Genomic DNA, 26,668 nt, shown 5'->3' with positions numbered 1-26,668 from the left:
TACTCCGCAAGCCACCGTACGGTGCGTGGCAGAGGGTACCTTGTACCACCACTAAGCATTTGCTTTCCTATTCCAAGCAGAGCGAGAGAGGAAAAACTATATGCGTCCATATGAGACCTAATTTCTGGTATCTCTTCTTCGTGATCATTACCTGCAACGTATATTGGCACGAGTTGAATCATGCTGCAGTTGGCTTCAAATGCCGGTTCTCTGAATTTTCTCGGTGCTGTTCATCGAAAAGAACGTCGCCTTCCCTCCCAGAATTCACATTTGGGTTCCCGAAGCATCTCCGTAACACTTACGTGTTGTTATAACCTACCGGTAACAAATCTAACACCCCGCCTCTGAATTGCTTTGATAGCCTCCATCAATCCGACATGGCACGATTCGCAAACACTCGATCAGTACTCAAGAACAGCACGCACCAACCTCCAATATACGGTCTCCTTTACAGATGAGCTATACTTTCCTAAAATTCTCCCAACAAACCGAAGTCGACCATTCGCTTTCCCTACCATAGTCCTCACATGCTGGTTCCTTCTCATATCGCTTTGCAGCGTTACGTCCAGATATATAAATGCCGTGACTGTACCAAGCAGCACGCTACTAATGCTGTATCCGAACATTACAGGGTTTTGTTCTCCACTCATCCGCACTAACTTACATTTTCCCACATTTAGAGCTAATGCCATCCATAACACCAACTAGAAATTTTGCTTAAGTCATCTTGTATCATCCTGCAATCACTCAACTTCGACACCTCACCGTACACCACAGCATCATCAGCAAACAACCGCAGATTTCTGCCAACCCCGTCCGCCTAACCATTTACATATATAGAGAACCACAGCGGTCCTGTCACACTTCCCTGGGGCACTCCTGACGATACTCTTGTCTCTGATGAACACTCGCCGTCGAGGACAAAATACTGGATTCTATCACTTAAGAAGTGTTCGAGCCACTCACATATCTGTGAACTTATTCCATACGCTCGTACCTTCGTTAACAGCCTGCAATAGGGCACCGTTGTAAGGACTTTGCTTTATACAAAAAACTGTAGTTTTAGTAAGTTTTGTATGTCACGCAGAAATGTAAAGCATCAATAGCATCTGAGTAATAGCGGGCAAAATCTCTGCTAAAGAGACACTGTTAGTAGAACCTTTGCCTGTGAGTGGAGTACAGTCTTGGAGAGAGAGAGACAGAGAGAGAGAGAGAGAGAGAGAGAGAGAGAGAGAGAGAGAGAGAGAGAGAGAGAGAGAGGGAGAGAGAGTGTGTAGACTTGTGCCTTGTAATGGAGTAAGATTTGTTTAGGTTGCGCTGTGTGAATCTGTAACATCATTTTTCATTTCTGGAGAGATATTTTGTGAATTCATTGAGGAGACTTCAAAAGGTAATGCAATAGTGCATTTTGCAAGACATCGAAGCGTAGTAATTAATTTGGTCAGAGATTTAGAATTGGGATTTTTATGACAATGTAAAAATGTGTGATTTACTGATTTTTCCTGAAAGGTGGACAGCATATGTGTTTGTAAGAAAGTAAAGAGAATTTGTTCAGGTTTTACCACTATTAATGTAGAGTGAATTTTTCTTATTACAAGTGTGAAAATATTTTGTCTTAAGGATGTCAAGTTTTCTTAACACAGTTACTTAATTGTTTTTCCATCAATCAGAATTCCTCTCTTTATTTCAAGTTTCACGTACATAATTTTACTCTCCCGTGTTCCTCAGTAACAGAACTTTAATTGACAATGATAACTATAACAGTGAGATTTATGAGCACAAAAGTTTTGTCAGTGTGTCCATAGTTTAATACATGAATTACACATCACATTGCGAGTAGTTGAATTTTTATTTTTTTTACTATCAAAGCAGCTGCAGTAGTTGGAGACACCAGCAGCACAGCATTTATTAATTGCGCAGACAGGTACTTCATTTATAATTTACGTTTGATACAGTTAACATTTTGAGAGTGACATACTTTCAGACAGGGCATTTTTGGTAGCTATCCATATTTCATATCTTTCTCTCAGTCAGATTGCTTTATTATTGCTAACAGGACAGTTTTCTTGAATTTAACACAACAGATTGTCTTCCCACAACGAGTGTTGCAGTACACATTTAATGTTGCATTTCTGGTTAACTTTTGCATTGCTGATCACTTTCAAGAATTACGAGGTTATTTATGAACTTAAATATGAGCTTAACTGTTTCTCTAATCACGAATTATCTCCACATTACCACACAGGTAAATAACAGTAAATGTAGTTATACATTGCCATACATCAAAAACGAATTAGCCTTTAGAAAAGGGTAAGTGGAGTGTCGCACGAGCGATGCTTTCTAAACCAATGCTGATTCGTGGACACAAGTTTCTCAGTCCCAATTTATTATATTCGAACTGAGAATGTGTTCTAGGAATCTGTAGCAAACAGTAGTTACGGATATAGGTCTGTAATTTAACAGGTCCGTTTTCTTACCCTTCCTATATACGGAGGTCACCTGCGCTTTTTTCCAGTCGCTTGGGACTTTGCGCTCGTCGAGAGATTCGCGATAAATGTAAACTAGGTAAGGGGCCAGTGCGGTAGAGTATACTTTGTAAAACCGAACTGGGATCGCATCCGGACCTGGTGACTTATTTGCTTTCAAATCTTTCAGTTGTTCCTCTACGTCGGGGATGCTTAGTACTGTGTCCTCCGTACGTGAATCTGTCCAATAGTCAAATGACAGTATGTTTGTATGAAACTACTGCGTGAACTTTTTCTTGAACGTCAAATTTAAAACTATGGATTTCGTTTAGCCATCTTCAACTGCCACACCATACTGGTCAACAAGGGACTGAATGGAAGCCTTAGAGCCGGCCGCGGTGGCCGAGCGGTTCTAGGCACTTCAGTCCGGAACCGCGCTGTCGCAGGTTCGAATCCTGCCTCGGGCATGGATGTGTGTGATGTCCTTAGGTTAGTTAGGTTTAAGTAGTTCTAAGTCTAGGGGACTGATGACCTTCAATGTTAAGTCCCATAGTGTTTAGAACCATTTGAACCATTTTTTGGAAGCCTTAGACCCACTTGGTGATTTTACACATTTTCTCGGATTCTCTGCCAGATCTTTTGCTAAGGTGTGACGCTGGTAGTTGTTGTATGTTTCGCGCACATATCTTTTCACAGACGCACGAATCTCTACTAACCTTCGCTTGCCGTCGTTTGTGAGCTGTCTTTTGATCCGAGAGTGTAGCGGCCTCTGCTTCTTGAGCATCTTCCGAATTTCGTTATTAAGCTATGGTGGATCTTTTCCATCCATTACCCGCTTACTAGGCACACAACTCTCCAGGAGTTAGGGATTTACTCTGCAGAGGGACTGGGTGTTTGTATTGTCCTCATCTTTTCATCATCGTCATTTGTGACAGTGTCTAGGTTGGACTGCATAAAAAAATTGACTGTGAGAAAAATTGGAACTTTGTACGGGTGCTGATGACCACGCAGTTGAGGGCCCCACAAACCAAACACCATCATCATCATCTCTCCAGACCACTATTTACAGTCTGCTTGAACTTTGTCCGTAACCACTCTTACTGGAACTAAGTGATGTCAGCTCACTCTCTGAGATGCTAACAACTGCTTATCTGCTCTATCTAGCAGCAACTCTCTCCTAGCCTTCTTGACTGGTTTATTAACTTTCGTGACCGTAGTAGCTACAATGACATCATGATGGCATTGCTTGCATACCATGTTTTCTTACAACCGTTTTCCATGTGAGGCGAGCAAAAAGTGGAGCAAGAGGCGGTGTGGGATGCAGTGAAATCCTAGCCCGCTGTTGCGCCTGCTGAAGACACAATGCTTAGTTTCTTGCCTGTAACATCACTGGCCACTGCTGATGTTCATATTAAGGAATACGACGCCTGTAACTGATAAAAAACTGACTGTAGTGCTAATTTGTAAGACCTACCGGTGAATGCCAGTGAACTGTGGGGGCAGAAGGGACCCAGCGGTTAACAGGGACGAAACGGAAAACTGGAAGGTCCAGTAAGAGCTTCCATACAATTTTGTAGGCTTACGTCGCCTGTCTTAGTTAATATCTGTTATTGCTATGGTTCCGCGTCATATTGCAAAAGAATCATCATTGGCGATAATCATCATTGACATCACAGCTACAGTTGCCCGCTTCTTGGTTTACGAGTGGATTTTGTTGTCCAGGGTTCATTATATATCTTTATGCGTCCTCTACCGATCATGGCATTATATCACAATTTTAAAATCATCGATATTATTGGCCTCCTGTTCTGGTAGAAGTAGAATACCTTACTGTACGCTACAAACCTGTCTGGGACATTTCGCGTCCTTTCCGTTTTCTTCAACGAATCCGTTTTTGGTTTGTAATGACGCAGCTAACTATAGAAGGCTGACATTGTTTGTATGAATGTAAGTAACACAAAACTAGTTATCAATTAAACTCAAATAGGCTATTAAATGTTAACAAAAGCTTTTACCTTCATGGCGGCTGCGTGAGTTAAAAAGATGACTTCGAACGTAATACTGCGCCAGTCGGGCCCTTGTGCGTTCGTCAGTGTGTAAGCAACACGCTACTGGAATCGACGTTGTTATTGAGTATTCCGCCATCTGGGAAGTGCGTTCTGTCATTCGTCTCCTGCAAGCTGGAGGAGCCGACGCCGCCGAGGTGCATCGTCGATTGTTTTGTGTGTGCGGAAATGGGGTTACAAGCAGGGCTGTTGATAAAATGTCGAGTTATCGATATTCTCCCAAACAGTATCGGTATATAGGTCGGCGATGTTTTCTTCACATATATATCGATATATTGATACCAAAAAGTCAATAACGAGAACCGATATTTTTCTTTTGTATTATTTTGTTTTCACAATTTTCAGTAAATATTTGAAGTTGTTCTTTTGAAACTGTAGTAAACCATAATTATGCTTTCACTGTTTGAAGGAGTTTTCCTAATTTTTGAGCTTTAGTCACGTCTATCATTTTCTTTCACTATGAGAAGCAAGTATATGTGGCACAAACGAAAAAGTCCCATTGCACTGTTTCGAATGTGAAGAAAAAGCACACCAATTGCTTTAAAAATCATGTGCATTCTTCAACAGCAGTTGCTGAAAATGATGAACAAAATTCTAAATGACAAGATTGCGTTTGCGATGGGCGGAGACGAATAAGGGAAAATGCTGACGTAATCGACGCTCGGTGCTACCAACAAGAACTGCAACATTTAACTTCACCATGCAATTTTGACACTACAGCTGGTGGTTAGCTGGCTGTTTCTGAAATAAAAGACAGATAAGTCGACATGAAGTGTTCCGGACAAATCCTATACGTGATGGAACCGAACAACACACCCATCGTACACCGTTTGTTGAGCCATTTACATACAAGTGCCATTTTTAGCACAGTGGTCATCGTCAAGCGTGAACGTGCATCGTTTTTTCTTTCAATTACTTCTCTAAGGGGTTCAGATGGTTCAAATGGCTCTGAGCACTATGGGACTTAACTTCTGAGGTCATCAGTCCCCTAGAACTTAGAACTACTTAAAACTAACTAGCCTAAGGACATCACTCACATCCATGCCCGAGGCAGGATTCGAACCTGCGACCGTTGCGATAGCGTGGGTCCAGACTGTAGCGCTTCTAACCGCTCGACCAACCCAGCCGGCTCTCTAAGGGGGATAGCCAGGTTGCTAGATCGTTGATTTAAGAAATATCTAATAATAAATCATTACTTGAATATTCAGCTCTAAAACCGACAGTATATTTTCAATGTGCAGCCGATATTTTTATAGGACGGTGTCCAAGCTTTTCCCTTAGATATATCGATGTATCGGTACTTCGTTTCGATATGTCGACAGACCATATTGATATTTCACAAATATCGATGGATCGTATATGCAATATTTTTAAAACATCAAGAGTCCTAGTTGTGAGGAATGGCTGCTTGAGGGAGTGGTGCAAAAGTTCAATGTGGCTGGCACAGATGTACATTATAAACGTAGTTACGGATGTCATACAGGTGTGAGCGATGAACTAGTGCAACATGTTGACAAAATTTTGCGTGCGAGACTTCCGTCCACGCCAAGCGGCTTTCATCCCTTTGCACAAGATGAGGGCCTGGCTGGCTACTCAGTATTTCACGACCGCAGATGGGCTCAAGGAGGCTTTCAACAACTGAAACAACAGGCGGCATCATTCCTCCATGAAAGGACAAAGGCGGTAAGGCAACAGTACAACAGATGTTTGAATTTGGGTGGAGAATATGCTGAGAAGTTATGTCAGTATGTCTGTACAGACTGTATACAGGGCGATTCAGCTGGCACTACCTATAGGTTTTTATGCAAGCGGCAACACCTTCCAAAAAACGTGCGCCTGATTTTCATATTCTCCTACTCGCTACGCGTAAATTGTAAGTCCAACAAAAAAATGAGTAGGACCTCTTTGTAGGAAATTTAATTTACTTAAATTTTATACTGGGACACGTTTTCGCTAGAGGCCGTAGTTTTCGAATTATTCAAGGAAATGACCTTCAAACCCGTTTTTCTTGAATAACTAAAAAATTGTGATCTCCAGTGGAAAAGTATCCTTTACAAAATTTAGCTCCAATAAAGTTCCTACGGAAATGTCTAGTGGATTTTTTCTGTAGACCTAATACTTCACGCATAGCAAGAGAGAGAATGTGAAAATCGCACATGTGGTTTTCGAAAGCATTGTGGGTTGCGTAAAACCTATAGGTAGCGGTACCTGAGTCAACCAGTATTTAAAAAAAAACATGTTTTTTATTTTTTTAGTAGCCAATCAGAAAAAGTTTTTTTATGGCTAGCCCTATTACATATGATGAACCAAGAAGTGCGCACTCGGACACCACAGAGTAATTATTTGCATTCTAATAGCTATTTTACACGACGGCACTTAGTTGAGCAGCTCGATGCGTGAAGCGAGTTGCACGCGCATGGTTTCGTGTATGACCGTAAGCAAAGCGTCACCACTGTACATTTCAGTTTCGTCGTTTTGTGAGTACCGTTGTCGTGTAGTTCTGGTAGCATGAAATTACAGCTTAAGAAAAGAAATGCGAAACGTGTTTGCTTTCGTGACTGGATAAATAAAAGATGTCAGCTAGGTCGTTCAGCGACCGTAGTGAAAGTAATTGATGTGGAAGACCCTACAAGGTCTTTTGATCGTCTTAGAACGATACCCAGAGCAGTGCACGTTTCTTCTAATAGAGTCAATAACATAATAAGGAAGTAAGATACTGTAATGCGTGAAGCATTGACGCCAGAATTGGAACTACAAATCGCATTACGTGCAAATAGAGTCTACAACTCTCGACCTGTTAGAAGATGCAATTTCAGTTGGTGATAACGCTTTTCCATTAACATCATACCCGGTATTTAACCAAGCCTTTATCATGGCGTGTAACACTGTATGTATTGTGTATTGCGTATTGAACCGGGGATCTAAAAACGACGGAGAAGCCTCATCCCGCCATAGCTCTCAGTGGTTCACAACCCCACAACAGGCCACAGCAGTCCACCTTCCCCACCGCCGACCGCCGCCCCACACCGAACCCAGGGTTACTTCGCGATTCGGTGTCCGGACAGTTGCCACGCCGGACATTTGCCACGCCGGACATTTGCCACGGTTTTACCTGCTCCAAAGGGTTCGGTCCCTTGTCTCCCCCCCCCCCCCCCCCCCGCCCATTTTGCTTTCGAAGTTCCTAACGTGACCATCAGTATGGAAGTTATTACAACGAACAAGGGCTGGCCTCCTACTCATTACAAAGGTTACGCGTATCTTAAACAGAGGGAATCTAAAGAAGGTGTTGTTACACGGTGTGCTTACGCCGAAAAACGGATCACTGCAAGGGAAAGCTGCTTTCGAGGAACGGAGAAGTGTTGAGCGTATTAGAACATCTCTGTGGACCACCTGATGATGCAGCTCTGAAAGTGAGAAAGCAAGTGGAAAGAGCAAAGAGAAGGTCTCGAGAAGAAACTACACAGTTATCGCACATATACGCGGATGAAATGGGAAATCTACATAATAAAGTTTATGACTTTGTTACAGTGATGCCTAATTCAGAATCTATGAAGAGAACCATGCATCGTCGATGGAGTCAAGAGTGGGGGATCCAACAAGAGCCTAAGAACTCTTATGAAATTGATCTTCATGAAGATCTATTAAAAATGGGAGATGGCAGTAGTTTTCTTCTGGAAGACGATAGATTAGAGGTGAGAATAATGATTTTTAGTGGAAGCAAAGGAAAAGAAAATTTAAAAACATGTTCCCATTTTTTTATGGATGGATGGATGCAGCAAGCAGTTTGCACAGAACCACACCATACACGTGGACTTAGGAGACCCGATTAAAGAAACAAACATTCTTCCTACTGTATTTGCACTGCTCTCTAATAAGAAGAAAGACGCATATGTTCGTCTGTTTCGTCTGATAAGACAGGCAGTCTCTGAGTGGTGTCCTAAACAAGTAAAGGTGGACTTTGAGGCAGCTGCGATATCGGCCATTCGTCAAGTTTTTCCCACAACTGCAATAAATGGATTCTATTTACATATGAAGAAGAGTTTATGGAGAAGAATTCGAGTTCTCGGTGTAACTGAGGGGTACCGCTAGAACGAGGATTTAAGACTTCACGTCAGCATGTGTGCACCGCTGGCAGTTGTAAAACCGGAGGAAGTAAGCAATGGATGGATTGAGATTCATGCAGAAGCTCCTGATAACGAAAGGTTCTCTCAATTTGTTGATTACTTTGTGGGTAACTGGCTAGAGAATGAGGATATCGCAACAGAAATGTGGGACTGTTACAGAAAAAGACACCGAACGACGAATGCAGTTGAAGGATGGCACAACAAAATAAATAGTATTATTGGAAACCCTGACCCTAAAATCAACTATTTGGTGGAGTGCTTGAAAAAGGAAGCAGAGCTCACAAACTGCATGTACATGAAATTGGAAATGAATCTTGAAGGTAAGAAGAGGAAGAAGAAGTACTTGAACCTGGACGACAGGATAGAGAGAATCGTAAAGAATTATGAAGAGACTGGCAACATTAGGCCTTGCTGAAAGCCATTGCCCATATTCAGAAACTTGACTAAAATATGTTAAAAATAATGTATTAAAAACTATGAAGACCACTGAGTCCTCGCAGGTTACTGAGATAAAATTATTAAAACATTCCAGCAGCATTATCGGAGCCAATATTAAGTTGTAAATAGAGTGTACATTAGTTCAGCGTGTTTAGGCTGATTTTACACACGCCAGAATGGTAGATGGTCATTTATCATTTTCACGGTCCAAAGCCTGTGCAAAGTGTGATGCGAATCAGCCTTTAATGTAAAAATTAAAAAGTGTTTCAAGCCTCACAAAAGTATCCCTATTGTTGTCACGTTAAGATAACTTTTTTCTACCTTCCAGTATTATGCCCATAGCATTAAATAATTGTGAGTTCTAAAATAATTTTCTGAAGCTTCAGAATCGCAACTATCACCTAAAATATCATGGTTTGTTAAACTGATAGTATGCGCTTTCGTAAAAGAAAATGGGAACTGAACCTTTGAATTGCACCTAAAATCGACATCCCAAAACTGATCTGATGCTAAGGTTGACAATTTTGGCACCTCAAATATTTTTATTTAAGTTTAGCTGCAAACATTTATAGTAGATGTAAATCTACTTAAGTACATTTAGATATAGTCCTTTAAAAATTAAAATTTCCTACTAAATTGTTGATTATCTTTAAACAGGTCAGTAAAAGCAAGGAGCTTACTACTGAAAATTAATTGTTACTAAAGAACATCAGAAACAAATGTATTAGACCTACTTTTCTTATACATTAGAGACTTTTTGAAAAGATATTTGATCATTTCCTCTGTCACTGACAGTGTAATTTCAGTTGCTTTGCAACACAAGGGATATCTACTTCCAAATTATGTTTGCAGCTGTTCGCATTTCGATTTATGGAATATTTACTTCGTCTTCTTTGTTGGAGGAATTTCGGAAAATGCATTTACTAACTCCACTGTAGTGGTAGTGTCATCAGTAACATTACCGTCGCTATCGCGAAGTAAAGGTACTTACTGAGCCTTTCCGCTGCTTTACTTAACATGGGACCAGTATCTCTTTGGATTTTCTGCCACATTTCTAGAGCGAGTTTCGTTGTGGAAACTATTAAATGCATCTCGCATTGAAATCCGCAACAAATTTCGAGCCTCAGTAAAACTTCACCAATCTTGGAGACTTTGCGTTCGTCTAAATTATACGTGCCTTTTGCGATGCTCCTGCAACAGCTTTCTGTCGTGTTTTGTGTACCATGGGGGATCAGTTCCGTCTCTTATTAATTTATTTGGTATGAATATCTCGAGCACTGTTGATACTATTTCTTTGAACTTAAGCTACATATGGTCTTCATTTACATAGTTTGGAAGGATTGGAGACTATCTCTTAGAAAGACGTCACCCGAATTTTTAGCTGCTTTTATAAATAGATATACTTCGCGTTTAGTTTTGGTGAATTTCTTTGTTACGGAAGTGAGCCTCTCTACGACTACCTATTTACTAATCCCTGTATCCGTCGTGATGCTCAGGATTATTTGTGGCTAAGAGGTCAAGTGTGTTCTCGTAACCATTTACAATTTGAAGGCCTCGTCAACTAACTATTAAAAATAATTTTAAAACAAGCATTTAGAACATTTACGGAAGTTGTTTTCTATTTACAATAGGGTATGAAAATGTATTTTTGGCAACATGCGGATGGTAGATTGAAGTAACTGCCAACTATAATTGTATGAGTATGGTACCTATTTGTGATGAGACTCAAGTTTTCTTTTCTTTGAACTGTACAGCAACTGTTTCATCTGAGACAGGGGGTCGGTAAAAGGAGCCAATTATTAATTTATTCCGGTTGTCGAATATAACCTCTGCCCATACTAAGTTACAGGAACTACCTGCTTCAAAGTCGATTGTTAGCTTGCATTATCCTTCCTTAAGTTGTCCTTCTCGTTTCTGTTGTAGTGCAGATAATTACAATTACGGCTTTTCCCTCCAGAACCTAAGATGCTTTCTCTGTTACCCTGTAAATACCAGAACTAAACAATGTAGAACAGCAACGTACGTTACAAGCGTAGCATTCTGTATTACTTCATTTCCATATTCCTAACATTTTAAAATTGTAAGTCGACTTTAGATGACATGTCAATCATAGATGTTCTTATCTCTATTTAGTGAACGTGTTTTCAGTTATGTTTTGAACATTGTCCCGCTACAGTTTATTAACTAATGTTTTTAGAGCGTAAATTAATATGGAGTATGTCCTTCTTCTTTTCAAACATTCACAAACCCATTTATTCTTTCCCTATTGTCTTTTGGGTATGCAGTTGTAGTAATTAAAGTAGGCACAAATGCAGTGATAAAAAAGAAATGATTAGCGTACATTTGCATTCTCGTTTCATCGTTCCTTTCTTGTTGCTCCCATGCCGATGGACTGTTTCTATCGCAATCAGTAAGCGTGAAAGGAAGCTACCGTACAGACAGATGAATCTATATTTATACTTGGCAGAACTAATTACAATATGACACATCGTCGGGATTGCTTTCGTTTCCAAAAAGTTATAAATATTTCGATTTCGGAAAAGAAGCTCTGTATTTGGCCAAGATGTCGAAGAAGAAGGTCCCTTACGTGCTGGTTGTATCGAGTAAGATGTGGAGACGGCGGTTTGAAAGCGGACAGAGGTAGTGCGGGGAAGGGCGTCCCTTACCTGAGGGATCGCTACTCAAGCTACCTGGCGAAGGGGCAAGTGTGGCAAACGTCCTGCGTGGCAAATGTCCGGCATTCGTGCGATTCGGCCCCCAGTGGACCCCCCCCCCCCCCCCCTGGGAACGTCTCATACCAGACGTGTGTAACCCCGAATGATTGCGTGGTAGAGTAATTACAGCGTACGCGTACGTCGAGACAGTGTTTGCGCAGAAATTGCCGACATAGTGTAACTGAGGCGGAATAATGGGAACCAGCCCGCATTCGCCGAAGCAGATGGAAAACCGCCTTAAAAACCATCCACAGACTGGCCGGCACACCGGACCTCGACACTAATATGCCGGGCGGATTCTTGCCAGGGACCGGCACGCCTTTCCGCTCGGGAATCGGGAAGCAACGCGTTAGACCGCGCGGTTAGCCGGGCTGACTGACCCCCCCCCCCCCCCAAATTAGTTATCCATACCATCAGCGGAAACTCTTCCCTAGCCCCATACCTTCCTCATTCTCTATCCCTCGCACAAGATAGTGTGGAGAGCAATGTCCAACTTATCTTTGGATCGATGACTACAACAGGCGAGAAGAAGTTTGTGTTTCGGGGACCTCACCTGAGCAGGTGACCATCCCTGCGGCGCGACGTCTGCCACGGAGAGTCCTCGTAGCGGTACGCCTTGCGGATGAGTGGCGCACACGAGCAGCTCAGCTTGTTCCCCATGGCGGCGTCGGCAGACTGCGGTTGTCACCAGGGCTGCATCACCTGCCACACACACACACCGCTCCGTCACACCCTGCTCCCTCTCACTGCCACCACCAGTCACAACACTAGACACCTCCAGGTTACAGGAGACAGTAAAATCATGTCGCCTCTCACAACAATACTTGCTACATCTAGATATACATTTGTACTTTACTGAAAACATCAGTAGAATGTGCTGACTTTAGTATTAAGTTTATAAGTGTTTATACAAGGAAAAGAATTTTGGAAGGGCACATTAATTCATATAACCTGTTGCAGAAAGTAATCTTTCCAACCAGAGTCTAGAGGAAGAGTAGCAGACAACATTCTTGTTGATTATTCAATCAGAGGGCGTTCCGTTAGTAAAAGTGTAAGTGATCTTTCAGACTATGATGCACAAATTTTAACACTAAAAGAAAACACACACACACACACACACACATACACACACACACACAAAAATTTCCAAGTTTCAATACAGTGATAATGGAAACTTTTTTAAACGTCGTTAAAGAGAAAGTGACTGGAATTCGATAGTAGGAAAAGGAAGAGAAGGAAACGTGGTAGGTGAATATGAAAAGCGACTAAGGAATGAAAGCCGCCTGGTAGAATTTTGCACAGAGCATAACTTAATCATAGCTAACACTTGGTTCAAGAATCATAAAAGAAGGTTGTATACATGGAAGAAGCCTGGAGATACTGTAAGGTGTCAGACAGATTATATAAAGGTTGGACAGAGATTTATGAACCAGGTTTTAAATTGTAAGACATTTCCAGGGGCAGATGATGTGGACTCTGACCACAATCTATTGGTTATGAACTGTAGATTAAAACTGAAGGAACTGCAAAAAGGTGGGAATTTAAGGAGATGGGACCTGGATAAATTGAAAGAACCAAAGGTTGTAGAGAGTTTCAGGGAGAGCATTAATGAACGATTGACAAGAATGGGGAAAAGAAATACAGTAGAATAAGAATGGGTAGCTTTGAGGGATGAAATAGTGCAAGCAACAGAGGATCAAGTAGGTAAAAAGTCGAGGGCTAATAGAAATGCTCGGGTAGCAGAAGAGATATTGAATTTAACCGAAGAAAGGAGAAAATACAAAAATGCAATAAATGAAGCAGGATAAAAGGAATACAAACGTCTCAAAAATGAGATCGACAGGAAGTGCAAAATGGCTAAGCAGGATTGGCTAGAGGACAAATGTAAGGATGTAGAACCATGTATCATTAGGGGTAAGATAGATACTGCCTACAGGAAAATTAGAGACCTTTGGAGAAAAAAGAACCACTTGCATGAATATCAAGAGCTCAGATGGAAACCCAGTTCCAAGCAAAGAAGAGAAAGCAGAAAGGTTGAAGGAGTATATAGAGGGTCTATACAAGGGCGATGTTCATGGAGACAATATTATGGAAATGGAAGAGAAGGTAGATGATATGGGAGATGTGATACTGCGTGTAGAGTTTGACAAAGCAATGAGAGACCTAAGTGGAAACAAGGCCCCGGGAGTAGACAACATTCCATTAGAACTACTGATAGCCAGCCATGACAAAACTCTACCATCTGGTGAGCAACATGTATGCGACAGGCGAAATACCCTCAGACTTCTAGAAGAATATAATAATTCCGATCCCAAAGAAAGTATGTGCTGACAGATGTGAAAATTACCGAACTATCAGTTTAATACCCCACGGCTGCAAAACACTAACGCAAATTCTTTACAGATGAATAGAAAAACTGGTAGAAACCGATCTCACTGAAGATCAGTTTGGATTCCGTAGAAATGTTGGAACACGTGAGGCAATACTGACCCTACGACTTATCTTAGAGAATAGATTAAGGAAAGGCAAACCTACGTTTCTAGCATTTGTAGACTTAGAGGAAGCTTTTGACGATGTTGATTGGAATACTCTCTTTCGTATTCTTAAGGTTGCAGGGCTAAAATACAGGGAGCGAAAGGCTATTTACAATTTGTACAGAAACCAGATGGCAGTTATAAGAGTCGAGGGACATGAAAGGGAAGCAGTGGTCGGGAAGGGAGTGGGACAGGGCTGTAGCCTATCCTAGATGTTATTCAGTCTGTATATTGAGCCGGCAGTAAAGGAAACTAAAGAAACATTTAGAGTAGGTATTAAAATCCATGGAGACGAAATAAAAACCTTGAGGTTCGCCGATGACATTGTTATTCTGTCAGAGACAGCAAAGGACCTGGAAGAGCAGCTGAACGGAATGGACAGTTTCTTGAAAGGAGGATATAAGATGAACAGCAACAAAAGCAAAACGAGGATAATGGAATCTAGTCGAATTAAATCGGGTGATGCTGCGGGAATTAGATTAGGAAATGAGACACTTAAAGTAGTTTTGCTATTTGGGGAGCAAAATAACTCACGATGGTCGAAGTAGAAGGGGTATAAAATGTACCCTGGCAATGGCAAGGAAAGCGTTTCTGATGAAGAGAAATTTGTTAACATCGAGTATAGATTTAAGTGTCAGGAAGTCGTTTCTGAAAGTATTTGTATGGAGTGTAGCCATGTATGGAAGTGAAAAGTGAACGATAAACAGTTTAGACAAGAAGAGAATAGAAGCTTTCGAAATGTGGTGCTACAGAAGAATGCTGAAGATTAGATGGGTAGATCACATAACTAATGAGGAGGTATTGAACTGAATTGGGGAGAAGAGAAATTTGTGGCACAACTTCACTAGAAGAAGGGATAGGTTGGCAGGACATATTCTGAGGCATCAAGGGGTCACCAATTTAGTACTGGAGGTCAGCATGGAAGGTAAAAATCGTACAGAGAGACCAAGAGATGAGTACACTAAACAGATTCAGAAGGATGTAGGTTGCAGTAAGTACTGGGAGATGAAGAAGCTTGCACGGGATAGAATAGCATGGAGAGCTGCATCAAACCAGTCTCTGGACTGAAGACCACAACAACAAACAACAAAGAAAAGGTGTGACACGATATTTATAGCGCTGCTAACGTAGACGATAAACATAATAATAATAGTTTCCTTCTCTCAGGTGCTTTGAAAGTTGTTTTCCATTGGAAATGTTTAAGGCACGGTACCAGCACTAACACACAACTTGAGTGGCTGACCACTGGGGTAAACGTAGCTTGTAGAACAAAGTGGGAATTATATCAGACCTTTAGAAATAGTCACAACTGAACTGAGTAGTCCATTATAAACAGTACTGTAAGGTGCATAAAAATGTGATTAGGAAGGCAAAAAACATTTGATCTCCAAATAGAATAAATTAATCCAATATGGACAGTCGTTAAGGAAGCGTGTCGCCACAAGCACAAGGCTGACGATATAAGCGTAGTAAGTACATTTTTCTTACTATGTATCTAACAATCACTTTCTGAATGTAGCTAGTGTATTCAACAAAATAATTAGTTTCTACAGGGAATGTTATAACTCTCTTTGAAAATGGCTTTTCCAGACTGCTGTCTCAAAACGTCTCCTTCATATTCACAAGGAGACTGAGTCAATAGTTAAATTGCGAAGACTAAGAACTCTAAGCTATATGATAGCACATCTTTCAGGATACTTAAGGTCCGTGCTGCTCATGTTAGTCTTGTACTTAGCCACATGATGTACGCTATCTTTTGCAGCATGAAGATACAACGGAATGTCATTTTTGCAGCGTCGCATTCGCGGTGTGGCATGTTTTACGTTAGTGTTCTTGTACGCTGCTAGGAAGGAAGTCTCTGGACTACCGAGAGACTTACCCTCCAGTTGAGGCGATGACGAGACGAAGGCAAGAAAACTGTTGACATTTTCTGTGACGTCAGAACTTCTGCCCAATTTAATTTTACAACGGTTTTAACGTGTTTTTGGGTTGAAACTTCCTGGCAGATCAAAACTGTGTGCCGGACCGAGACTCGAACTCGGGATCTTTCCCTTTCGCGGGCAAGTGCTCTACCAACTGAGCTACCCAAGCACGATTCACGCCCCGTCCTCACAGCTTTACTTCTACCAGTATCTGGTCTCCTACCTTCCAAACTTCACAGAAGCTCTCCTGCGAACCTTGCAGAAGGTAGGAAACGAGGTACTAGTAGAATTAAAGCTGTGAGGACGGGGCGTGAGTCGTGCTTGGGTACCTTAGTTGGAAGCCGGCACGGTAGCTCAGCGTGTTTGCCGCCACGGTGGCTCAGCATGTTCGGTCAGAGAGCTGGTTGGCCTCTGTAATAAAAAGCTGAGTGGAAGGATCAACAAACGTACTGGACCGGATGTCATGTGACGTCCGCAACGACCAAACACAACGATCAACAACGAACAAAATGCAAAAAAGCGTGTTTGGTCAGAGGGTTAGCTGCCCTCTGTAATAAAAAAAAAACTGAGTTAATGGATCAACAACGAACTTTAACGGATGTCTTACGACGTCCGCCCCGAGCCCATGCAACGAACAAAAGCGAACAAAATGAGATTTTTTTTTTAAAAAGAAGAAAGAAAGAGAGTTGGTAAAGCACTTGCCCGCGAAAGGCAAAGGTCCCGAGTTCGAGTCTCGGTCCGGCACACAGTTTTAATCTGCCAGGAAGTTTCATATCAGCGCACACTCCGCTGCAGACTGAAAATCTCATTCTGTTTTTGGGTTGTTTGCCCATCTTATTATTTCCGTGATCAACCACTCATCTTACATCATCGACTCTTTTTAACAGATATACTGGAGACTGCACGTGAAGATTTTTATGGTTCTGGCTGTCGTTAACGAGCATTGCTTTTAGTTTTAACAAGAGCGAATAGTCATACACCGGTACCGCCATGCTGAGACCACGCTCTTTAGCGTACCATAATTTTAAACCAATGGTCCACCAGTGTTAATTAACCGATATATGTCTACATTCACTCGAGCATGTTGAAAAAACATTTAACCATCGCAGTCGGACCTCAACCTCAACCTTTAGTACGAGAACAGTAGAAGGAGCAGCAACTTAGCGCGAGGTCTTCTGCGACGAACCTCCGCGAAACCGACCGCCGGCGCCACGGCACGTCCGAGGCCCATTAGCGTGAGGAGCGGTGAGGTTCGCCCCCTGGCTAACAGATGGCTCTGGTCACTCGCGGCGCTGCGCTGCGAACACGCCCACCGCGCCCCCGGTAGACCGCTCCGCCAGGTTGATTTAAGTGCACTCCCGGCAATTGCGGCAAAGTGCGCGCTAAAAGAGCCGGCCGGCACGCCGTCTTCGCTGAGGTGAGCCAGTAATCTGCCGCTTTCATCCGTCACCCTGTCCGCTCAAATAACGCTGCCCCGGCTGCAGCGGTCTGTAATGAAACGTCACGTAACGTCAAGGTGACGGAACGAACCGTACAGCAGGTTACATCCAAGCAGGCAGACGACGCTTCATAAACAGTGGTACTCGGTTTGCGTAAACTGTCTCAAACAACCGCCTAGAGAGCTGATACACGTTTTGCTACGAAATACTCAACGTTGATGAAACCAAAAGCTCGACAAGTGAAGAGCAATTACTGGAATGGTCGTCTGTGACACTTGCGTAATGTTCGAGTTTATGGGTTACTAAGACGGAATTATTCAGAATTATGTAATGATCTATTGCAGTGTATTGCAAGAAGAAACAGCTGCTGCTGGAGCCTTCATTTCAGTGCAAAAAAGTGTTAAAGAGCAGAATACATTCGTACAAATTTATAAATAACAGAATACTAGTGCTACATCTTATGCTGAGTCTACTGTCTTTATATGCACCATAAGAAGGAAAAACACTATAGCAAAAATAAAAAATAAAAAAGTATTATATCCTTCTCATGGTAGACTTAAATGCCCAAGTAGGAAAGACACTCCTAACGATATAGTTCGTACAAAGAGTTACAATACACTGAATATCAATGGAATGACGCTAACAGAGTTTGCTGCACACGATGAATTACGAATAACAAACACCTTTTAAAAATCGCAATACCCGTAAATGAATATTGGGCAGCTAAAGGTACAACTTCAGTAATTCACGGTATTCTTGCAAATGAAAAGTGATGTGTAAGAATAAAAGACACAAGAGTTCACAGAAGCTTGATTGTATTATCATATCATCAGATCGCTTTTACTGAAAAGTGCTCTTATTTTAAAGAAAAGGGGGGGGGGGAGGGAGGAAGGAACCTCGCATAAACGCCCCGGTGGGTGTGAGAACTTATTAGGTGCACCTACTCCAAGAACATTCTATCAAAGTATTGTGCCACAAGAGACTAAATGAAAAAATGTCAGATGAAACCGATAAGCAACAACATAAATAGATAAAATATGGCGTTTCAGTCTTCGATCGCTATTCTTTATTTTCAATTACCGTTTTCGGGCTTGCTGCCCATCTTCAGATCATATATTGTAGTTACAGAGTAGCTTATCCGTACAGAACATTCGGTTCGCTGTCATAAGTAAAGTAAATTTCAATCTGTTAAAGCCTTATATCGCAGTTTTTAAGAGTAACCTGACTGGTAACAGTAAAAAGTGCCCTCTACCTATAACAATTGTGCATCTGTTATTATTTCACCGTATATATTAATGGCGAATATTCTTTTTAATAAAACGATTTTTAAGGTAATAACATATGAATAATCTTTTTTGAGTGGACCATGAAACGAAAAATTTACACTAATTTAAAATTTCTTTATAAAGAAACATAAAATACAATTAAAATGTAGATATTCTTTCGAAAATGTGTGTTTCCTCTTCTTTGTTTTGATTGGTGGTGGAGTGGATTTCCCTACGTCAGAACGTATACAACGCCACGCCGAGTCCTCTTCCGCCGCGCCCAATTCACCTCGCCGCCAGTACGATGAGGGCCGTACATTTTATTTGTATTTTATGTTTCTTTATAAAGAAATTTTAAATTAGTGTAAATTTTTCGTTTCATGGTCCACTCAAAAAAATTATTCATATGTTATTACCTTAAAAATCGTTTTATTAAAAAGAATATTCGCCATTAATACACTCCTGGAAATGGAAAAAAGAACACATTGACACCGGTGTGTCAGACCCACCATACTTGCTCCGGACACTGCGAGAGGGCTGTACAAGCAATGATCACACGCACGGCACAGCGGAAACACCAGGAACCGCGGTGTTGGCCGTCGAATGGCGCTAGCTGCGCAGCATTTGTGCACCGCCGCCGTCAGTGTCAGCCAGTTTGCCGTGGCATACGGAGCTCCATAGCAGTCTTTAACACTGGTAGCATGCCGCGACAGCGTGGACGTGAACCGTATGTGCAGTTGACGGACTTTGAGCGAGGGCGTGTAGTGGGCATGCGGGAGGCCGGGTGGACGTACCGCCGAATTGCTCAACACGTGGGGCTTGAGGTCTCCACAGTACATCGATGTTGTCGCCAGTGGTCGGCGGAAGGTGCACGTGCCCGTCGACCTGGGACCGGACGGCAGCGACGCACGGATGCACGCCAAGACCGTAGGATCCTACGCAGTGCCGTAGGGGACCGCACCGCCACTTCCCAGCAAATTAGGGACAATGTTGCTCCTGGGGTATCGGCGAGGACCATTCGCAACCGTCTCCATGAAGCTGGGCTACGGTCCCGCACACCGTTAGGCTGTCTTCCGCTCACGCCCCAACATCGTGCAGCCCGCCTCCAGTGGTGTCGCGACAGGCGTGAATGGAGGGACGAATGGAGACGTGTCGTCTTCAGCGATGAGAGTCGCTTCTGCCTTGGTGCCAATGATGGTCGTATGCGTATTTGGCGCCGTGCAGGTGAGCGCCACAATCAGGACTGCATACGACCGAGGCACACAGGGCCAACACCCGGCATCATGGTGTGGGGAGCGATCTCCTACACTGGCCGTACACCACTGGTGATCGTCGAGGGGACACTGAATAGTGCACGGTACATCCAAACCGTCATCGAACCCATCGTTCTACCATTCCTAGACCGGCAAGGGAACTTGCTGTTCCAACAGGACAATGCACGTCCGCATGTATCCCGTGCCACCCAACGTGCTCTAGAAGGTGTAAGTCAACTACCCTGGCCAGCAAGATCTCCGGATCTGTCCCCCATCGAGCATGTTTGGGACTGGATGAAGCGTCGTCTCACGCGGTCTGCACGTCCAGCACGAACGCTGGTCCAACTGAGGCGCCAGGTGGAAATGGCATGGCAAGCCGTTCCACAGGACTACATCCAGCATCTCTACGATCGTCTCCATGGGAGAATAGCAGCCTGCATTGCTGCGAAAGGTGGATATACACTGTACTAGTGCCGACATTGTGCATGCTCTGTTGCCTGTGTCTATGTGCCTGTGGTTCTGTCAGTGTGATCATGTGATGTATCTGACCCCAGGAATGTGTCAATAAAGTTTCCCCTTCCTGGGACAATGAATTCACGGTGTTCTTATTTCAATTTCCAGGAGTGTATATACGGTGAAATAATAACAGATGCACAATTGTTATAGGTAGAGGGCACTTTTTCAGGTTGCTTAATAATTTCAATCGCCCCCGTATTCTGCGTTCTCGCATCCACGATTGTTTTGTCAGTACTCGGACTTCCTGGAACCTGATAGGTTGTCCACAGTCACGGTGGTGTTCCCCCATCGCCGATATATTATGTTGTTGTAATCGTACATAGCGTTCGTGTTCTGCTACTCGTAAGCTGACAGGTCTCCCTGTTTCTCCTATGTAGGCACTCACACCGTAGTTCGCAAACACCTGCAGTGTTAAGATTGTTGACTACATCCATGCAAAACCAGTCGTGCCCTGAGGAAGGCCGTTGCAATTCGGCCGAAATGCCGGTTTTAGATTATTATTGTTGTTAGTTTTTAGCAGTGACGCGGCATAATAACCAGAAGAATTTTAATCGCTACTCCCATTCCAATTGATGAAGCATTTGCGTAATACTCGCATGTAGATCGAACCTACCGGTAGCAAACCTAGCAGCACACCTCTGAATTGCCCTTCCATTAATTCCAGTTGGTGGGGAATCCAAGCTCTCAAAGAATACTCAAGAATGGGTCGCACAACTGTTCTGCAGCTAGTATCCTTAATGGTTGTGCAACACTTCTGTACAGTTATCCCAATAACGCAAAGTAAAAAATTACTGCCATTCAACACAACCAAGAGGTAGTCATCTTCTACCCTCCTACAGCCAATCAACAGAGATACTTTCCCGTACACTACAGCATCATCAGGAGAAGAGCCACAGAGTGCTGCTCACCCCGTGCGGCAGATCACTTACGTACATAGAGAGTAAGTCGTCTCACACATCCCTGGCCCACTCCTGACGACATCCTTGTCTCTGATGAACTCTTTCCCTCCAGGACAACGTATTGGAGTCCATCATTTAAGAAGTCTTCGAGACGCTCACATGTCTTTGAACCTATCCCGAATGCTCGTACCTTCGTGAACAATATGGAGTGAGGCACGGTGTCTAATGCTTTCCGGAAATGTGGGAATTCGGAAATTGCCTATTGCCATTCATCGATGCTTTGCAGATTGTCACAGGAGCAAAAGGCAAGCTGAGTTTCGCATGAGTAATGATTGTTAAAATCGTGCTGATTTGTGGACAGAAGCTGAAAAGCAAATTTATTGTATTGCAACTTAGAATACTCAAGTATTCGGCATCAGACCGATATTAACGATATTGGTCTGTAGTTCTGTGGGTCTGTCCTTGTACACCGGAGTCACCTGCGCTTTTTATTAATCCTTTGGGTTTATGCTGGGGCAAAGACTCTTGATAAATATAAGCTAAGTAATGGGCAGAGTCGAAATCGAATTCCATCCGGTGACTTGTTTTAAACTCTGAATTTCTTCTCAACGCCAAATATGTCAGGTTTTTTTCTGTGTCCTCCATACGAGAGCGTATATGATGATCAAACGATTTGTTAACTGCAGAAATTAAAATTTCAGCATTGCTTTTGCTGTCTTGTATGACCACACAAGACCTCTAGACGAATGACTCAATACAAGTTTTCGACCTGCTCAGCGATTTTACATAGTACCGGAATTGTCTCGTGGTTTTGGCAGGATTTTCGCCAACATATTAAGTTGTAAGTTGTACGCTTGCGCATCGATACATTTATAGATGCATGAATTTCTATTAGCTTTCCCCGTTGACATTTCTGCGTTCTTTTTTGACTCGAGATACTGCATTGTCTGTTTCCACCGCATTTTCTGATGTTTTTTATTAAAGCACAGTGGGTCTGTTCCATTCTTAATCCACTTACATGGCACACATGAGACAAACAGAAGTGACATTTTTAATCAAAGACAACAATTACACTGAAGTCACCGAGATGTAATGATTGTGTCTATACATTACAAAGGCAGCTCATGATCCTTAACAGGGTGTGTGATAACCACGGACGGTAAAGGGTGCTTGGCAACGTGTTTTCATGAGGACCACAAGTTTGTTAAGGGGTCTTTCTGCTCCATTTATCCACAGCTGATCGTTGGTGCATGTGGGCGTTCTGAAATACGTCTACCACCGAATCCCACACGTGCTCAATGGGATTTAAATCGGAGGAATGGACAAGCCAGTCAATTCCACGATTATACTCTCGTGCCAAGAACTCCTCCATCCGCGCCATTTGATGTGGGCACGCATTGGCATTCATAAAAATTACGCCAGGGCCGAATGTACCCCTGAAAATACGCACATGGGCAAGGAATACACTGTTACAGTAATATATACTGATAAGTGTATTGCGTTGAAAGATCTGGAGGTCTGTACGCCCCTGCAACATTATGCTTCCCATAGCATAAGATCTGGACCACCAAAATTTCATGTTCGACAATGCTGGACATATCGTAATACGCCGAAACGTGGGAACCCGTTGCCTCACATTATCAGTTTGGTGGTCCAGGTGTTATGTTGTGGGGAGGCATAATGCTGCATGAGAAGCAAATATTTGAACATGGTACAAACACCGTTCAACGATACTGTGACATTCCTCCATGTGTATCTTTTCATGGGTGCATTCGGCCCGAACTATTTTTGTAGATGACAACGCGCAACCGCATCGAAGAGTGCGGAATGAGGATACATTCGGCGAAAGGACGGGTCTATCCGTTGCACTGCCTTTCAGTCCCATCAAGTACGTGTGGGGTGTGTTGGGAAGACGTATTGAAAAACGTCTTCTTGCACCAACAAGCATCCAGCATTTGTCAACCTTGTCAACCGCGCTAGTGGCGGAAGAACTCCTTACCTGCCTTGTATCCAGCACGGGAGCACATTACAGTGTATGCTCTACTTATGTGGTGATCACACACCTTGTTAAGTACCATACCCTGCCTTTTGTAATGTACGAGAGCGAGTCAAATGAAACCCTTAAATATTGTTTTAAATATTATTTATTGTGCAAAAGTGGTACAAAGCTGTATCACTTTTCAACATAATCTCCCCCACGTTCAATGCAAGTCCTCCAGCGCTTACAAAGGGCATAAATTCCTTTAGAAAAAAATTCTTTTGGTAGTCCGGGCAACGACTCCTGCACCGCGTAACGTACCTACGTACCTCTTCATCAGAACGGAACTTCTTTCCTCCCATTGCGTCTTTGAGTGGTCCAAACATATGGAAATCACTTGGGGCAAGGTCTGGTGAGAATGGTGCATGAGGAAGACACTCAAAATGCGGGTCTGTGATTGTTGCAACTGTTGTACGGACAGTGTGGGACCTTGCATTTTCATGTGGCAAAAGGATACCTGCTGACAGCAATCCACGTCGTTTTGATTTGATTGCAGGCCGCAGAAGATTTTTTAGGAGATGTGTGTATGATGTACTGGTAACAGTGGTCCCTCTAGGCATGTAGTGCTCCGAAATAGCCGGCCGAAGTGGCCGTGCGGTTAAAGGCGCTGCAGTCTGGAACCGCAAGACCGCTACGGTCGCAGGTTCGAATCCTGCCTCGAGCATGGATGTTTGTGATGTCCTTAGGTTAGTTAGGTTTAACTAGTTCTAAGTTCTAGGGGACTAATGACCTCAGCAGTTGAGTCCCATAGTGCTCAGAGCCATTTGAACCATTTGCTCCGAAATGACGCCTTTTTCGTGATGAGGAATGGCGCCAATCCTTGCTCGCTCTCTTCGTTTCCGGTTGGTGGAAGTGAACCCAGGTTTCGTCCCCAGTAACGATTCTCGCAAGGAAGCCATCACTTTCTAATTCATAGCGCCGAAGAAGTTCTTCACAAGCATCAACACGTTCGTTCTCTCATTTCAGCTGCAGTGGCGCCCATCTTGCAGACAATTTGTGAAACTGGAGCACATCATGCACAATGTGGTGTGCTGACCCATGACTAATCTGTAAATATGCTAAAATGCCATTCAGTGTCACTCGGCGGTTTTCCTTCACTATGGTTTCAACTGCTGCAATGTTCTGTGGAGTCACAACTCGTTGTGTCTGATCTGGACGAGGAGCGTCTTCCACTGAACTTGAACATTTGCGAACTTCCTACTACATTTGTAGACTTGCTGCTGTGACAAACTTGCATCGCCGTACTGAACCTTCATTCGTCGATGAATTTCAATAGGTTTCACACTTTCACTACACAAAAACCGAATAACAGAACGCTGTTCTTCCCTGGTGCAAGTCGCAAGTGGGGCGGCCATCTTTATACTGATACTGTGACGGTATGTGTGCATCTGCACTATGCTGCCGCCTACGGCCATTCTGCACGCTGTTTGTAGCACGCTTACCAACTTACAGGCTAAGGGCGTGAAATTTCGATTTGTTATTACAAATTTAAGGTTTTGATTTTACTCTCCCTCGTACATTGGTCCATATGAATCGTCATGATTTTAGTTTATATATTGTCTTTGAATTTGTCTCATTGTGTATCTCTTTCACTTCTGTGCTATAATGCAACAGATGCTTCTACATATCGTCAAGTTTCGTGACGGTGAGACACCACAAGAAAGATTATTTCAGCCTTATGTTTTGGTCACTATTGCACATCAACTAATTCATTCTTGCTCAGTCTTTCTCCTTGAAACCCCCTCATGCTTATCTGAAGATTTTTCATTCATAAAAAATACACTCCCTTAATACAAAACTGATGGAATAAAATCACAAAACCAAGAAGGAGATGTGCGACATAAACGAAAGTTCGTTGGCGTGTTTCTACATCTTAGAGATGAAGCAGATTCAGATTTCGTCCCAGTCGCATAAGAGTGGCGTTAGCAGCGCCACTGTGAAGATGTCAATGAGGTTTCCTTTAAATAGACTCAGTAACGTTCGTGAGCGTCAGGCACCTTTAAGACTGACGTCGTGAACCGATGTTAGTCAAGAATGCCTCTCAGGCGACAGTGACGTCACTATCAACATCTCACTAACTTTGAACCAGGTCATGTAATACTGCTACGAGAACCTGGATGTTCCTTCTGCGATATTGCACAAAGACTTGGCAGGAATGTATCCACTGTACATTACTGTTGACAGCGGTGGTTACGGGAAGTACGGTCGTACGAAGACCGGGCTACGAGCGGCCACGTAGCACTACCGAGAGGGACGATCATCTTGTTCAGGCTATGGCTCTGAGGAATCGTATGGATCTGCAGCAGCAATTTAAGCAGCAGTTGGCACCACAGTGACACAACGAACTCTTACAACAAATCTGTTACTCCAAGGACAGCTCAGACCCAGACGCCCTGCAGCATGCATTCCACTGACCTAAAACCGTCGCCATATGAGACTTCCGCGGTGCTCACCGGAGGGCAGGGCTGAAGTCTGCCGTGTTTTCTGATGGAAGATGGTTGAACCTCGGTACCAGTGATGGCTGTGTGTTGATTAGAAGGAGGCCATTTGAGAGCCTGCAGCCAACCTCTCTGCGTGCCATACATACAGAAGCAACACCTAGAGTTATCGTTTTGGATGTTATTTCGTATGACAGCAAGAGCACTTTCTCGTATTCTGGAGGACGACGGTAAAAACCCGCATTCGGCCATCTTGATTTAGTTTTTGTGTGATTTCTTTAAATCGCTTCAGGCTTATGCAAGGATGGTTACTTTGAAAGGGGACGGCTGGTTTCATTCCGAATATTTCCCTAATCCGAGCCTGTGCTCCGTCTCTAATGACCTCGTTGTCGACGGGACGTTAACGACTAATCTCCTTCTCCTACTCCTCCTCCAATGAGGATCGATAAAGTTCTCTTATATTCGTTAAAGTAGTAAAGGAGTTTTGCTATTTGAGGAGCAAAATAACTGATGATGGTCGAAGTAGAGAGGATATAAAACATAGACTGGCAGTGGCA

The 26,668-nt window shown here is 43.0% G+C and overlaps 1 protein-coding gene across 1 annotated transcript in view; it reads right to left on the bottom strand.

Moving 5' to 3' along the window:
* The window catches only part of LOC124712377, a 395,369-nt gene that overhangs the window by 243,682 nt on the left and 125,019 nt on the right, over positions 1-26,668 (bottom strand). Inside the window, exon 2 of the mRNA XM_047242672.1 lies at positions 12,361-12,509. Within this exon, the coding sequence (XP_047098628.1) occupies positions 12,361-12,467 (107 nt within the window). The 5' untranslated portion in view covers positions 12,468-12,509. The remainder of the gene's footprint in view (positions 1-12,360; positions 12,510-26,668) is intronic.

Source organism: Schistocerca piceifrons, chromosome 8 (genome assembly GCF_021461385.2).
Source record: "Schistocerca piceifrons isolate TAMUIC-IGC-003096 chromosome 8, iqSchPice1.1, whole genome shotgun sequence".
Classification (NCBI taxonomy): Eukaryota; Metazoa; Arthropoda; class Insecta; order Orthoptera; family Acrididae; genus Schistocerca; species Schistocerca piceifrons.
Note: the sequence above shows the minus strand (reverse complement) of the source record. Positions and strands in the feature narration are given on the sequence as shown.